At 38.9% G+C, this 18,102-nt stretch overlaps 1 protein-coding gene across 1 annotated transcript in view; it reads right to left on the reverse strand.

Moving 5' to 3' along the window:
• Window positions 1-3,123: 3,123 nt before the first annotated feature.
• LOC100748643 (homeotic protein proboscipedia) overlaps window positions 3,124-18,102 on the reverse strand; it is a 67,147-nt gene continuing 52,168 nt past the window's right edge. The window contains exons 3-4 of the mRNA XM_012384845.3: window positions 7,193-7,335; window positions 3,124-7,100 (exon numbers count right to left, since the gene is read on the reverse strand). Coding sequence (XP_012240268.1) covers window positions 5,220-7,100; window positions 7,193-7,335 — 2,024 coding nt within the window. The 3' untranslated portion in view covers window positions 3,124-5,219. The remainder of the gene's footprint in view (window positions 7,101-7,192; window positions 7,336-18,102) is intronic.

The raw sequence follows: 18,102 nt of genomic DNA on the forward strand, positions 1-18,102 counted from the left end.
GATTGATATGTATCTTCAAATCTATCAGATTATCTTCTTCTTCCCTAACTAATTGTTTGTAGTCGCATGGATATTTTCTTCAATCTCTTTCTCTTCTTTTATAATCGACTGACATAAAAATGAGAAACTCAACAAAAATGGATTTGGTATTATTGAGATATGTATAATTGTAAGATCTATTATCACCTTATGAAAGGAACGAAATTTTCCAGACAACATAATACTATTAAAACAGTGAATATAACATAATACAAGTAAAAATATCGTAAAATGCAAGATACAGAATGAAATTTATACCAATCTTCGTTTCAACGTTCTCTAAAAGTTGATATTACAAATAGGAGACATTGTACCACTATTGAGATATGTATAATTGTATGTGCTAGACTAGGTTAGTTGCGTAATGGTAATACTTGTATGTGAATATCAGTGTACGGAAGTATATGTATGCGTCTCGAAAACAAATGAATGTAAACTCGTCAGTCGGTGAACAGTCTGATATGGAAGAAAGTATTGAGACGATTGTAAGTGTGTATCGATGAATATCTTTGAAATCGCTTATCAAATAAATACATAATTATTCTAATATGAATTATAAGTGTAAATTTAGTATTCCTATACCATTATTTCGGCTATTAAGATCCAAAACTCTCAACAAATATAAAACAAAAATTGTTGTTCATCTATCACCTTATGAAAGGAACGAAACTTTCCGGATTCGCTAATTAATCACCTAATCGCTATGTTAATGGGAATTGCTTAGAAATTTTAATTGCGTTTCGTGCTCATCGCGCGTTAACAAATCTATGCGGACCTTTCGGGGAAAATACGATTCTTTCATTGTCATCGTCGATAGGGTTGAGCTTTACATTTCTCGACAATCTGTCATTATCTAATCATTCCTTTAGTCTATGATCAACAGATTTCAATTACTTAACATCACTTATTTTTAGAAGATTGATATGTATCTTCAAATCTATCAGATTATCTTCTTCTTCCCTAACTAATTGTTTGTAGTCGCATGGATATTTTCTTCAATCTCTTTCTCTTCTTTTATAATCGACTGACATAAAAATGAGAAACTCAACAAAAATGGACTTGGTATTATTGAGATATGTATAATTGTAAGATCTATTATCACCTTATGAAAGGAACGAAATTTTCCAGACAACATAATACTATTAAAACAGTGAATATAACATAATACAAGTAAAAATATCGTAAAATGCAAGACACAGAATGAAATGTATACCAATCTTTGTTTCAACATTCTCTAAAAGTTGACATTACAAACAGAAAACATTGTATGACAAATGTAAGGAAACAGAAACCTTACAACACAGAAAATGAAAATTATATTAATTTTTATTTCAATATTCTCGACAAGCTTCAATTTCAAACACAAGACATTATATCGAATGAATGATTACTTTTGACCATACCCCCTTCAATTATCACTGATACGATGATCACAAGATTGCGCATAGGATGCCTGGAGGAACGTCTGAATTTCGAGGATCCCTTAGCTGTGCTGGCGGAAGGAGGAGCAGGCCGAAATGTATGTATTCGGATCGGCGTTTCCTGCGAGCTCCGTGTCAGCGAAGGGAGCGACGATGATGGATGACTCGAAATATCAGAGCAATCGAACTGAAATATTATTTTTAGCGCGGTTCTCTGGAGCGGCGTGCACGATCCATATTTTACCAAGGCGATGCGCCGCATTTATCACCCTATTAAAATTGATTCGCGCGCGCAAATTGCGCGCTGTCTTCGTATATCGTGTTCTTTGGCCAATCGTCTGTAGTTTCCTGACGCGAGACTCGTCTGTTTCCTCGATACGAAAACGTCGGACCAGTGTATACTCTTCGAACATGTGTATTAAAAGTAAATTCCTGTAACGTAGGCTAAAACGAAGGTACAAGTAATTATTTTCTCATAAGAGGAATCGAGCGTGGAATTTTTCTCTTGATCATAACCTATTCGTAACTGCTGCGTTGAGTAGTGTATACCAATCTTTGTTTCAACATTCTCTAAAAGTTGACATTACAAACAGAAAACATTGTATGACAAATGTAAGGAAACAGAAACCTTACAACACAGAAAATGAAAATTATATTAATTTTTATTTCAATATTCTCGACAAGCTTCAATTTCAAACACAAGACATTATATCGAATGAATGATTACTTTTGACCATACCCCCTTCAATTATCACTGATACGATGATCACAAGATTGCGCATAGGATGCCTGGAGGAACGTCTGAATTTCGAGGATCCCTTAGCTGTGCTGGCGGAAGGAGGAGCAGGCCGAAATGTATGTATTCGGATCGGCGTTTCCTGCGAGCTCCGTGTCAGCGAAGGGAGCGACGATGATGGATGACTCGAAATATCAGAGCAATCGAACTGAAATATTATTTTTAGCGCGGTTCTCTGGAGCGGCGTGCACGATCCATATTTTACCAAGGCGATGCGCCGCATTTATCACCCTATTAAAATTGATTCGCGCGCGCAAATTGCGCGCTGTCTTCGTATATCGTGTTCTTTGGCCAATCGTCTGTAGTTTCCTGACGCGAGACTCGTCTGTTTCCTCGATACGAAAACGTCGGACCAGTGTATACTCTTCGAACATGTGTATTAAAAGTAAATTCCTGTAACGTAGGCTAAAACGAAGGTACAAGTAATTATTTTCTCATAAGAGGAATCGAGCGTGGAATTTTTCTCTTGATCATAACCTATTCGTAACTGCTGCGTTGAGTAGTAAGCGAAATGTATTTACTTTCGAAGCAGTCGCTCTTGTAAGTAATTAATCACTGACATAATATTCTATAGATGGTAATAAAGCATTCGCTTTATTTATATTATCGACAGGATTAAACAAAGACAAGGTGGAAGAAAGAGGGGAGGAGTAAAGGAAACGAAGACGAATCCTGTTTAATTTTATAATGATATTTTTTATTATCATCCATTTCCATGTCCACTTATCATCTGCTTTAGTGCTTAATCCGTCGAAAGGGGTTAAACGAAATCGCGAGCGGTCGGAATAGGATGAAACAATTCTCTCTGTTTTATAAGTTTGTATGAACGAATGTACACAATGATCGCCTCCCATTTACAGTTATCTCTTTTTTTTTGTCGCTTTTCCATTTTTTTTTTCTCCATTTCACGTTCAGAAGATGGAATCTTCGGATCGCGTGGTTATTCATACATTCAGAATCGAATAAACAATGTGTATTTCTCATGTATCTATGTATATGCGTGTACGTGTCCGTGTGTACATGTGTCCGTGTGTACGATTATCGTAAGCGCGCTATATACAAAGAAGTCCTCGTGTAAACGATCGTGGCTCCTTAAATGCCATTTGTTATTTACTTTTTCTTTTTTTTTTCTTTTTATACAAACCAGATACGACGACTGGCGCACTATTAAATATATTCCACTGTCGAGTCGAGGTGAGAATCAAGGTTTCACGCGTCGCTAGCTACGTGATCTAATCTCGTAACCGTTTTATGCTATTGTTTCTCCGATAACGACGCGAGCCCCTTTATTTGGTTCGCTTACATCTGTAGAGTCTAGTAGAAATTACGACGAAATAGATGGATGATCCTGGCGAACAAACGATCAAGTTCTCATCGTAGCGTTCACATCTCGCATAGTCTAAGACCAGAAGCAACGAAAAATCTGTCTTTCCTTGTACAATTGAAAATAAACGTCGAGAGAGTATAACTGCGTGCAATGTGTACGAACTGAAACTTCGTCGACGTTCGACGGATCGTTCAAACTCTTTCGTGACGTTTAATGTGAAAAAAAAAAAATTCTTGAAAGATGTGTGAACGAACTTCCCGTAAAGTTCCGTCATTTTTTTCACGAAACGTTCTCAACCTGCTTGAAAAACTACGAGTACACCTTTCATCATCCTCTAAAGCGTTTACGCTTCCGCGATTACTGTCTTCTGTCCTTAGCTTGTGTTACGACCCACACTATCGATCTTCTCTTTCTTATTTCATTTTCTGCAAATCTTCTGGTTAACTAGCTTCCTATATGTACACGCGTTATTTCACTAAGAATTATTGCTCGTGAATTGCTAATTCACTTTGCCAAATATTGTATAGTATTTGAAATATTTTTCGTGTTTTCCTTTTAACCGTTAGGCGAACAGGTTAGGTCGATTTAGAAGGAAATGGCGTCATCGATACGGTTGCTGCTTCGTTTACGCAACAATATGGCGTCGCGTGAAGCACACGCGAACTCGAACGATTGGAGACCGGTGCGATCATCATGCAATTATCTATTACACGATAGAAATCGTGTTTGTTTTAAGTTAGAAAGATTGCACTTGCACCTGGTTATTTTTTCTATTTTTCTAAATTTCTAATTTATTTACACACACACACACACTCTGTCACATGAACGTGAAATCGCACTATTTGAAAATCACTCGTCGGTCTTCTCCACGCGTTTTCAACTTCTTCCAGTCGATGGTCGGTACAGGTGAAGCAATCATTGATACGGACGGAAATGATTAAAGTGCCCGGTACGAAGATCATTGAAAGCGCTCCATTTCCTCTCTATTGAAATTCATTATCGAATTATCCAGTCAAATGCTCTCTCCACGTTTCTATTTGCATCTGTTTAAATCGAGTCCTGTGTTAGAAACTCTGGATCCTTCGTATCTACCAAATATTATTTACATTTTCAAATAATCATGGGTTCATTTATATCTAGAAAGTCCATCACACGTAAACTTCGAGTCGAGTCGAAGAAACAAAAGCCCATCTCGCGGCTGCAACAAATTGTTTCCGATCCTGAAACCCTATTTACACGATCATAGCCTATTTAGGGAAATATTTATAACGAATTAGTCGCTCGATTTATTCGAGAAAATCTCAGCTTTTAATCAATACCATTCTTAAAATTTCTTTCAACAAAACAAAAAGGAAGAAACAATCTTCATTGCTACATCTTCGACTATGATAATTTCTAACTCGCAGAAATTCACATCCACCACCCACACGACATTCACATATTCCGCGGCTGCTTTCGTTTCACGTCACTCTAATCCATCTAAATTGAAATCCGAATCTTCCTCAACAACCACTGCCTACTAATCCAACACTTGCAACGGTCACAACGGTCACAAGGAGCGCCATCAGTACAACGCGTTCAGGAGACACTGCTCGTCGCTCCAGTCCAGCTGACAAGGGTTCTCGGTCTCGTGAACTCAGCTGAGTTGATAGTATTCCGGCGCAAAATCGTTGGCCAGGTTCGTCAGGAAGTTGAAGTCTGACGAACTGTTGCTATTGTCCGCGGATTGTGGCGGGGCAGATGTGTGCACTGGTTCCGCGTAGAAGTTGCCGTAATTGTAAGAATCGGCGTTGCCCTCCGCTTGGCTGGCGCTTCCTGGCGGAGTGATGACAGCGGCAGTGGCTGCGGCGATCGCGGTTGCCGTAGTGGTCATGCCTGGCGCTGGAAACGGATCTGGCGAAGACACGTAACTGTTGGGAATGTTGGACGCTTCGCCGCCCTGATGGACGTGCAGTTGACTGGTTTGCTCGTAGTAAGCGTTTGGGTGGCACTTGGTGCCTGCTCGATAGTCTGCGGAACTTGGGTGCATGGGAGGCTGATGCGTGACGTAACCCTCTGCCGTGTGTTGCTGTTGATGTTGTTGCTGCTGTTGGATGTCGTTGTAATAATGTTGCGCAGTTTGAACAGACACAGCAGCGTGGCCGTGAGAGGCAAGATTTTCACTACTGGCGTGATAGTTCCCGCTGTTAGGATAGCCGTAATTACCCGGTGTCATGTAGTTTTCGGTTGTCTGGTCGTGTTGAGCTGAATAACCTTGGCTGGTGTTGTAGGCGTTGCTACCTTGCATGGTTCGATGATAAGGCGCATGATAGGGTGGGCCTGCTTGTGTATAGCCGTTGTACTCCCCTGCTGCGTTGGCGTATTGGTTTTGTTGTTGATGAAACTGCATGCTGGAGTTGTACATCGTCCTGGAGGCGGCGCCCGTAGTCGCACGGACGTGATGACCCACTCGGGATCCCAGGACTTGGTTTTGCCTGGCGTATAGGGGATGGACGTCACCTGGGTAGGAGATTCGAGGTTGTTGATAGGTATCCCTGGAGCAATAATTGTTCTGCGACTGAGTTTGTTGCGCGGCTGCCGGAACAGCTTGTCTACTAGGTACTCCGTTTCTGTATTCGATGGCAGATGTCGATTGGTACACGCTTTGTTGCGGGAAATGCGTTTGTTGATTGTTGCTGATATTCCTGCCGCCGTGAGGAGACATCGTGCCCGCGTTCGTCGACCCATGCATCATGGGAGTAGCCACGGAGCTGGTAGACGAAGGAGAACTTCTTGGTCTCTGCATGTATGCTGCGTGTGTAGCTTGAATCCCCAAAGGACTTCCCTGCTGCAATTGAACGGATACTGGCGTCCCAGGTGTTGAAGATGGTGTGAGACTTCTGGTAGAATTTTGACCAGGCAGTACAGGCGTACTGACAGTCGAATCGGGCATTGCCAATAAGACACCATTGCTGTTTACCGAGCAGAGTTCCTTGGTATTCGCCGATGGAGACTTCTTGCTGACGGAAATTTGCTGCTTGCCCGGATTCGGACTCTTGTGGCCGCTCTCCACTTTTACTCTGACGTCGCTGGACAATTTCTTGGTAGCCACGCTCGGGGATGTCACTTCACTACCGTCTTGTGATCTCGAGTCATCGTCTGCTATCATCTTTTCAAATGAACTGGACACGCTGTTCGTGCTACCAACGCTGCTGGCTCCATTGCTGTTCGCGTTGAAAGCTGGATTACTGTTGTTATTGTTCGTTGCTGTGGGCGTGTTATTATTGTTACTGCTGTTTCGCCGACCCGACGAGCCCAGTTCGGTCACGTCACCAGACAGTGTGCTGCCCACGTCGCTCACGCCAGATATATCACAGTTGTGGCAGCTCTTCTTCTCGTCGCTGTCTATCGCCAGCATTTTCTCGCCCTTCGACTTCTCCATTCCGTCCGACGTCGAGCCATCCTTCTCGTCACCGTCTTCTTTACTTAGTGTTTGACGTTTGTGTTTCATTCTTCTGTTTTGAAACCAAACTTTCACCTGCAATCAGTGGAACGAACGGTTTGCTTATCTTAGAAGCCAGTTGATACAGAAAGGCTGTACATCGAGGATTTCTTTTTAATCATTCTTACCTGCCTTTCCGTCAGGTCCAAGGATGCGGCAATCTCGATTCTTCGCGGTCTACACAGGTACTTGTTAAAATGAAATTCTTTCTCTAACTCCAACAACTGTGTGTTCGTGTACGCCGTCCGTAATCTTCTTGGCAGGCCATTTTCTGCAACATAACAAAATTGTCTCTTTTATTTCTTTTATTCTTCCACAATATTTTTGTGATCGAGAACATTAAATGGGAGAGTACTTAACAGAGCGTAAATATACCGCCGAGTATAAAGCGTGTTATCGAATTGTAAATCTTAGATCGTTTGACAGGTGTACGTCGCGTCGGATAAGTTACGAACATTCGGATTCGCTAATTAATCACCTAATCGCTATGTTAATGGGAATTGCTTAGAAATTGTAATTGCGTTTCGTGCTCATCGCGCGTTAACAAATCTATGCGGACCTTTCGGGGAAAATACGATTCTTTCATTGTCATCGTCGATAGGGTTGAGCTTTACATTTCTCGACAATCTGTCATTATCTAATCATTCCTTTAGTCTATGATCAACAGATTTCAATTACTTAACATCACTTACTTTTAGAAGATTGATATGTATCTTCAAATCTATCAGATTATCTTCTTCTTCCCTAACTAATTGTTTGTAGTCGCATGGATATTTTCTTCAATCTCTTTCTCTTCTTTTATAATCGACTGACATAAAAATGAGAAACTCAACAAAAATGGATTTGGTATTATTGAGATATGTATAATTGTAAGATCTATTATCACCTTATGAAAGGAACGAAATTTTCCAGACAACATAATACTATTAAAACAGTGAATATAACATAATACAAGTGAAAATGTCGTAAAATGCAAGACACAGAATGAAATTTATACCAATCTTCGTTTCAACGTTCTCTAAAAGTTGATTTTACAAACAGAAGACATTGTACCACTATTGAGATATGTATAATCGTATGTGCTAGACTAGGTTAGCTGCGTAGTTGTAATACTCATATGTGAATATCAGCGTGTGGAAGTGTATGTGTGCATCTCCAAAACAAATGAATGTAAACTCTTCAGTCGGTTAACAGTCGAATGTGGAAGAAAGTACTGAGACGCGTGCAAGTGTGTATCGATGAATATCTTTGAAATAGCTTATCAAATAAATATATAACTATTCTAATATGAATTCTAAGTGTAAATTTAGCGTTCCTATATCATTATTTCGGCTATTAAGGTCCAAAACTCTCAACAAATATAAAACAAAAATTGTTGCTCATCTATCACCTTATGAAAGGAACGAAATTTTCCAGACAACATAATACTATCGAAACAATGAATATAACATAATACAAGTGAAAATATCGTAAAATGCAAGACACAGAATGAAATTTATACCAATCTTCGTTTCAACATTCTCTAAAAGTTGATATTACAAATAGGAGACATTGTACCGCTATTGAGATATGTATAACTGTATGTGCTAGACTAGGTTAGCTGCGTAGTAGTAATACTCGTATGTGAATATCAGCGTGTGGAAGTGTGTGTGTGCATCTCCAAAACAAATGAATGTAAACTCTTCAGTCGGTTAGCAGTCGGATATGGAAGAAAGTACTGAGACGCGTGCAAGTGTGTATCGATGAATATCTTTGAAATAGCTTATCAAATAAATATATAACTATTCTAATATGAATTCTAAGTGTAAATTTAGCGTTCCTATATCATTATTTCGGCTATTAAGGTCCAAAACTCTCAACAAATATAAAACAAAAATTGTTGCTCATCTATCACCTTATGAAAGGAACGAAATTTTCCAGACAACATAATACTATCGAAACAATGAATATAACATAATACAAGTGAAAATATCGTAAAATGCAAGACACAGAATGAAATTTATACCAATCTTCGTTTCAACATTCTCTAAAAGTTGATATTACAAATAGGAGACATTGTACCGCTATTGAGATATGTATAACTGTATGTGCTAGACTAGGTTAGCTGCGTAGTAGTAATACTCGTATGTGAATATCAGCGTGTGGAAGTGTGTGTGTGCATCTCCAAAACAAATGAATGTAAACTCTTCAGTCGGTTAGCAGTCGGATATGGAAGAAAGTACTGAGACGCGTGCAAGTGTGTATCGATGAATATCTTTGGAATCGCTTATCAAATAAATATATAACTATTCTAATATGAATTCTAAGTGTAAATTTAGCGTTCCTATACCATTATTTCGGCTATTAAGATCCAAAATTCTCAACAGTTATATTCTTCCTATGTATTCTTCATGTAACTATATTTACAAGATAAGAAATAAAATATTTCAACACATCCCGAAATGATGAAAGAATGTCAGGTACGATATCTAAAGAAGAAAAGAACTAAAGTAAAGCAAAAAAACACTGTCCTTGTCCCTGTGCTATCTCACACTACTTCTTTCCATCTCAGCGTAGTAGAGTCAAAGGATGAAGCTGCAAACGAGCTTCGTAAACATCGTCACCCCTGAACACCCATTGAACGTTAACATTAGCATCGAGTAAAAGCGAACATTCGCTTTTTGCTCGATTACGACACACTCAAACGGCAGCTTAATTAATGATTATTTAGGCGTGTGAGCGAGGGGAGACGTCGGAAACCGATGACGCGAACAATGCCCCATGTAGTTGAAGATGCCCCATGTAGACGTCGCCACTGTTTCGCTCGACGTTCCATCCAGACTCATCGTTCCTTGGCAACTTTCGGCTAAGTTCTCAGCCGGCGGTATTCCGTGTCGATGCGAAACATCTCTGGTAATTATTATCTGGTAAGAAACTTGTCGTGAGATAACGAGGGAAGCTTCGCGACGAAGGAAGAGGAAGTCACGTACGGTTGGCGATCATCTGAAAAGGGTTTCAAAGTAAGAAGCAACGTTTATTACGGCTCTATGTTGCTCTTCCTGGTTAAGGGCGTATAGTAATTTACGTGCTGCAACGATGTAAACAATCATTAATAGTCCGCTATCGTAATTACAGGATTTTACCAGGCGGCTGACACGCGGGTAATATTTCAATCAAAGTCTATATGCTTGCACATTCGCGCGTTCATACAGCCAACCTGGGGAACCTCGCAAAGGAGGGAATATTTAAATGGCCGACGCACGGCTTAATGCAAAATTCAGCTGGGAAAGCGTGTGGCCGATAAAGCAACGGCAATTAACTGAACGCGTTCGCTGAAATCGATTTTTCCACCTCCATCAACGTGATCCACATGATCCACGTTGTAACAGCAACAGGACGATTTTTCTCGTTGTTTTTTCTTTTTTCTCTTCCTGCTTGTGCGGCTCTTTTTCCATCCTTTTCGTCTGGAATTCCTTTTTCTCTGACGATGACGAAATAACACTCGCGTAACAGTCGCCGGTACGCTTTGTATGAAAATCGAGCTGGTTAGAAGTGGCTCGCCTTGGACACGACGTTTAGAGCGTTTACGATTGTTCACTGTCGCCACAGTAATTGAATCGTTCCTTTCTCAGAACGCTATTTTTCCCCTTCCTTTTTTCGTCATATCGTGTCCCAGAAGCGACAGGATCTTTGATTGCTACGCCGGATAATTCAAAGGATACGAGATTTTGCGGTATCTCTGACACGATATTGTACACGATAGGTATCTAACGTTCGAGTATTTTACATTCTTCTTCTAAGAATTCCATTCTGAAATGATTATACCTGTCGAAAGGATTCGCGTTAACAAATGGCGCAAGCCAAGATTCTGAGAGTCCGAATTTCCTCAGCTACTTCGAAGTATCATTCCCTTGGCTTCGTGATCGATTAAATTATTATACAATTTCATTCTCTGCTACAATCGGAGGAAACGCGACCGTACAGTCTTTTATGAAAACTAATTTCTTCCGATTCTCGTCCTTCCAAACGTCGTGTCGGTCATCCTTCCAACCAAAACCATCATCCTCCTACGATACAAACGAACAGTTCGATCACAGAACGAATTCTCCACCCAGTCGACGCTTCTGTACAAGACATAACCGATTACCTAAACGTCCTAACATCTGGCTGCCACAATCCCAGTATTTCGCAATTATTACGCGAGTTTGTTTTCTCAAAAACCACGGACGTATAATAAAAACAGAATAAAAAAGCAGTAGAAGGAAAAAGGGACGAAGAACTAGCGTTCTAGGACGTGACGCTGTAGCAGGGTGCAGGGGGGTGTGTTCCGTTTCGCAGGGCTGAGATGCTAAACTACCCCATGGCGTGCAAGTTGATCGGCGGGCGAAGGGTGGTTCCGCGCCGCGATGAGTCGTCAGGGGTCGAAGGAGAGACCGAGAAAGGGACGAGCCAGATAAAAAAGAAGCGCTTGGAGGGTGAAGGATGGACGCGGCGAAGGGGTGGGGGCAGCTAAGTCTGCACGTGGAGTTTTCATAGAGTAACCGAGAGTAGGGGGTGGGAGCGTCGCGTGAGTGACACGGCCCTTATCGATATTTCCATCTTGGGATTTGCCGTGGCGAACCGTCGATACTTCTATCTGATCGCTTCCAAGACACTGTTTGTGTTTGCCTTGTATGCACACCTTTTGTGTACGTTTCCAACAGATGGTAATCTTCTAGTTTATTGTATTAGGTTGTCCGAAAAATGTCTTTCGTTTTACCAGCAAACAATGGACGCACAATGTTTTTTCTTTTATATTATTTTGTCGAATTTTCGTAAGATAACCTAACCGGATAACCTAAAAATTTGTACATGACTTTATCTCATATCATATCTTTGTATATGATTTGATATGATTGATAGATAAAACATTTTATAAAATTGTACAATAGAAGTGCACAAATTAATTGCGAATTTTTATGAACGTAACTGAAGAAATAGAAACTAAATTAATGTTTGTTTCACGGTTTAGATATTGCACCAGGCAATTGTTACTTCGTGAAGGCACTAATTATACGATATTAGCACTTAACCTCTTAGATTTTAGGTTGTCCGAAAAGTTTCTTTCCTTTTACCAGGAAACAATGGACGCACAATGTTTTTTCTTTTATATTATTTTGTCGAATTTTCGTAAGATAACCTAACCGGATAACCTAAAAATTTGTACATGACTTTATCTCATATCATATCTTTGTATATGATTTCTGAACAGTCTATCTATAATGTACAATATGTTAATTCGTTAATAATATTATTTAGCAAATTATCGTTTGTGCGTTTCTAGACAATTTATAAAACATTTTATAAAATTGTGCAATAGAAGTGCACAAATTAATTACGAATTTTTGTGAACGTAACTGAAGAAATGGAAACTAAATTAATGTTTGTTTCACAGTTTAGATATTATACCAGGCAATTGTTACTTCATGAAGGCACTAATTATACGATATTAGTACTTAACCTCTTAGATTTTAGGTTGTCCGAAAAGTTTCTTTCCTTTTACCAGGAAACAATGGACGCACAATGTTTTTTGTTTTGTATTATTTTGTCGAATTTCGTACGATTCGTTTTGTTATGTCGAGATAAACACCGCGACGTTTCACAGATTTGGTTTCGCGGAAGAAAGACACTTTCCGGATAACCTAAAAATTTGTGTATCTTTGTATATGGCGTGATTTCTGAACAGTAATATATTACTAGAATTTTAGGAAGCTACAAAAGTTATATAAAAGTTAAAACTGAGATAATATACAAATTTATTTATAAAATCACACATTTTTCCACGTGTTTACGTAATTCAAAAATTTACTAAATCTGTACGATCCGATCCCTAAAAATTTTTTACACATATTTACATAATTCGCAAATTGCGAAGGAAAGATACTTTCCGGACAACGTAATACCAGATTCTGAAGAAACTAACGTTCCAACGAACAATCAAACGTACAGATTTCTACGAGGGTAGCTGTGTCATTCTTCAAACGTTCCATTCGTCAGAACACGCATCAATTGTAATACGGTGCATGCCATGGTCTAACGATATCCAAGTTGTTATACGAGTAGGTATTTCTCAGTGATATATTACTATCCTGAAGGATGAATTTGTGGGGATGAAGTATAGTGTGTAATGGTTATAAAGGGTATCCATTACCTTCCTCAATTGTGGTTTTAAGGGGTGAATTCAATGTAAGTAGGATTACCTTGTCAGTGTCTCTTTTCCAGCGTATCCATTGTCATCAGCATTTTTTGCTTGCTTTCTATCTTGCACTAGGCAGCTTGCATTAATAAGAAATTTCTCGTCGCCTGTATAAACTGACCGAAATAATTACACCATCGCGTATTACATTCGTTATTTCTACATTTTCTTAATATCATAATAATCTTGGTAGCTACAATGTTGGTAGTTCGTAAGGCTTTCTCGTTTCTGCTGTCTTGGTTGATGCAATAAAATCCTTCATAATACTGTCTCATTTTTCAAATCTGTAATTACCCATTCTAATTATTACTTTTAGCAATATATATCATCAAATCTGCTGGAAATCATAAATCCTAACTTATGAACGAAAGTACACGTTCGGCTGTTACATGAAAATTCTAATATAGCTAATCACGTGGCAAAATACACAGGCCAGTAAATTAGCAACGAATCGGAGATCCCATCGAGCAACGTGATCCTTCCTCTTCTTTCACAGCGTGTCGCGGATTCGTTAATTACGCTGCTTAAAAGTCAAGGTCGAGCTGCCTATTAACGCGTCACCAGCCGACATTTACGTTCAGCGCCGGAGACGTATCCTTGTTCCATCGGGCCGGTGCAATAACGGAACGCTGCAGCCGACCATAAATCATCCGGGCTCCTATGAAATTAGCAGCACTGTTTTCGTGCGAATTCACTGGCGCAGCCTACGCGCCGCGCGGCCAGAATTTATAGAACTGCGATAAAACGAGCTTTAGGTGAAGTCTGACTTAACGCGGCACGCTTCACTGATTTCTCTGTGCTCTCCATTTCGCTCTTCTCTCTTTTTTCTTCTTTCTATCTTTACCTCCTTCTTCCTTTCCTCGCTTTTCGATGTTCCACAGTCGTGAATCGATCGCGTTTTCTCGTCCCATTAAGTATCACGCGGCATCGTTATCGCGACTCGCATCGGAACGCGGTTCGATATTGCTCGAACGACGATAACGCGCCAGAGATTCCGGGAAACGATCCGTAATAGCGTGGAAATTTTTGTATTCATTGCTAAGTATTAAAGGCGTGGATCGTGGTCACGAAGTAGAATTTGTTTAAAAATCGTATTTACTTTTTATCGACTCAATGTCATTTATCAACCGGCCGATTCGTAACTAAAGCTTCTGCGATTTCAGAATTAACAACAGTTGATAAAGAACAATTAACTCGAGGTGGGCTAATGTTAGTTTCTGCGACATACGACTGTGATAGAATTTTTTCTTCGCAGGAAATACGAAGGAAAATAAAAAAATATTTTTTGGTTAAATAAGCTTGAATTTTGTTTTTGATATTTCTCAGAGTAGTTGATTTTGGTTTCTAAATACAATGTACAAATTAAGTCCTTGATTATTGTTGACAGATTTCTGAAAGGTTATGGCCAGTGCTAAGTAAAGAAATATAATACAAAGGAAAATAAAGAATTATTTTTCGGTCAAATAAGCTTGAATTTTGTTTCTGATACTTCTCAGAGTAGTTGATTTTGGTGTCTAAATACAATGTACGAATTAAGTCCTTGATTATTGTTGACAGGTTTCTGAAAGGTTATGGACAGTGCTGAGTAAAGAAATATAACCGATTTCTGGAAGGTTATGGCCAGTGCTGAGTAAAGAAATATAATACAAAGGAAAATAAAGAAATACTTATCGGTCAAATAAGCTTGAATTTTGTTTCTGATATTTCTCAGAGTAATTGATTTTGGTTTCTAAATACAATGTACAAATTAAGTCTTTGATTATTGTTGACAGATTTCTGAAAGGTTATGGCCAGTGCTAAGTAAAGAAATATAATACAAAGGAAAATAAAGAATTATTTTTCGGTCAAATAAGCTTGAATTTTGTTTCTGATATTTCTCAGAGTAGTTGATTTTGGTTTCTAAATACAATGTACAAATCAAGTCCTTGATTATTGTTGACAGGTTTCTGAAAGGTTATGGGCAGTGCTAAGTAAAGAAATATAATACAAAGGAAAATAAAGAATTATTTTTCGGTCAAATAAGCTTGAATTTTGTTTCTGATATTTCTCAGAGTAGTTGATTTTGGTTTCTAAATACAATGTACAAATTAAGTCTTTGGTTATTGTTGACAGATTTATGAAAGGTTATGGACAGTGCCGAGTAAAATAAAATTAGGTAGCTTGCAATAATTCTTTTGTAAGCATGATAGGCGTATCTGGGTTAATCGTTGATGATCAGGCGTGAAGGATACCTTTTTTTGGTTAAACACGTTCTTTGTGATATTTTTTTCGAGCAACCTTTTCACGGCGAGAAGTGCGGTGGCGTAGTAAATTAACAAGTGCACTGACTTCTTACGGTAAAAAATACCGCTGTATAATTACACTCCTGCCATTACTGGTATAATATTCTTTCTGACAATTGATATTATCAGTGTATCTCGTAATCGTCCTACCGCATGGTTCTCAGAGAACATGAAACTGATAATAATCATTAAACCGTACTACCAGCTCTATAATGTCTTCATTTCCTGTATAAATAATTACAATCTCAATTAACTTGCCCCTACCATCCACTTTAACGCGTTTGTGGCGGATCTGATTTTTATTACCAACACATCTATTTATTCCATTTGTTAGAAAATTTTTACCAATTTTATTTTATTGAAAGTAACATGTTGCAGATTTATAATAAATCCAATATGAATATTAAATAAATATTAGCAGTCGTCATAATATCCATGACCAGTGTTCTATGTGTTGATACTACTAATTAAAATTTCTCAGCAATAGAAAAATAACACGATCGAGAGTTCAGAATGATCCATAAAACACAGCAGAGCTAAATTCACCTATTCGATCTTCGCTACTGCCTACGTCCAATTCTGTACTTTCGAAGTATTAGGTTGGCAACTAAGTGATGGCGGATTTTATCATTAGATGGTAAACTTTTCTCACAATTTTGTTTTTCACAATTATGAAAGGAGAACTCACTTTTAAGATCGTGTTATTGGGTTGGTAACTAAGTGATTGCAGATTTTGTCATTAGGTGGCATTGACAATCACTTAGTTGCCAACCTAATATGTGACCGCAAAAATGCAAAACATGTAAACAATATGAAATGGTATATTAAATATCTGATATATGTATAGTATTCACTATGGTATTTAGTGGATGCAGAAAATCTCTGCTTATTCACGGTCCAATTACTCGGATTCCATAATGTTTTCAAATTCACCCATAACTGATAAGGTAATATCTATGAAAACCTAGGAATTTTTATTTTCACAATTAATTTGGAAGATATTATTCATAAGATATTTTATCGTCAATCAATGTATAATTCACCGACTACCAGTGTATGTAAAACTCACAATGTCAACTTTCGTTAATTTCTACACATATCTGTCTAGTTGCCAACCCAATAGTTCCATTTGGCTTCGCTTAGTTTTCTTTTACATTTTCGTAGAAGGAATTTTGTAGAATAATTATAGTATTTGGAAATGGTTTACGCAGCTTTTTACCGCAATTCAGTTTCATTGGTTTCCTTTCTTCATTTTATCCGCAGTTGAATTTTTTACGGTGAGTTTAGTATCTGGGTATTTATTGCTCGTTGAAAATTAAGTTAAGGGGAAGAAACAAGATATGAGATGCTGATGGCTGACAGATTTTTAGATACACAGTGTGTGATAAGAATGGTTTGCAACCAATAACATTGTTTTAAGTGTTCCTTATTGTAATTATTAGGTTACCATTAGGTGGTAATGACAAAATCCGCAATCACTTAGTTGGCAACCCAATTCCTCCATCCTCCACTTTATTCTACAAAAGTTCGTCGATAGTAAAGAACAATCTTCGGTCGACATTTTGAACGCGAAATCGCAGCTTGTCTTGGTTGGAACCGCACGAACCATAATTATTGAAACCGAATGGCTGTGGCCGAGGGGTAGAGGGGCGATGGTGGAAGAACGAGAGCGTGCAGAAAAGAGAGGGTGGCGTGCTCGAAACTCGGCAAATCCCGCGCGTGGGCTTTTCAGAGGATAAGGGTGGTTAGAGGGGTGCGTGCCGGGCGAGATGGAAGTATCGCGTGATTGACGTGGGCCTCATCAGCATTTCGGTCTCGCGATTGGCTGGACGAACCTGTCAATCAGCCGATATTCCACGCCTATTGGTTGTGTCTCGTGCTACTCTGTGCTCCCTTTTGCAAACGTTTGTACCACCGTTCAGCCGAATCTTTGTGCCATTTTGGTTGTTTAATTTCGACAAAAATTCCCCACATTTTCGATATATCGTTACTCTGATTCGATGGTGGGATAATTGACAAAATGTGAACTTCAGAGCAGAGACGTTTTAGAATTTACAAAGAAACGTGTTGGTGAGTCATTGCAAAGACATTATATGGCTGACTTAAGATATGCGATTATTCGCGAAAGCAGTACGACCTTCCACTTGTGGCGTCGCAAAACGACTGAAGGTGAGCCGGTGTTGTTGTAAAACTAAGGCCAACTTGATAGCCACGTAAATAATAATTTTGCTCTCTAACGCAAAACTGATGCATTTATAAATATGCAAGCAGCGATATGAACAATTTATGGCTTTCTATAGTAGAAATTTTAATATTAATATTTTTATTTTCCTAGGGTATATCATATTATATATGTGGCGGCACTCGACAGCACAAATACCGCCACTCGACATAAACAAACAACGGACGACGGTAGCGCAATGGTTAGCGCATTAGGTTACGAACGTTCGGAACGCGGGATCGAATCCCAGCAACCGAAGTTCGATTTTTATTCCATGATCCTAAATAGGAAGAAAATATAGCAGTACCCCCCCCCCCCCCC

Source organism: Bombus impatiens, unplaced genomic scaffold (assembly GCF_000188095.3).
Source record: "Bombus impatiens unplaced genomic scaffold, BIMP_2.2 scf_0306, whole genome shotgun sequence".
Taxonomy (NCBI): Eukaryota; Metazoa; Arthropoda; class Insecta; order Hymenoptera; family Apidae; genus Bombus; species Bombus impatiens.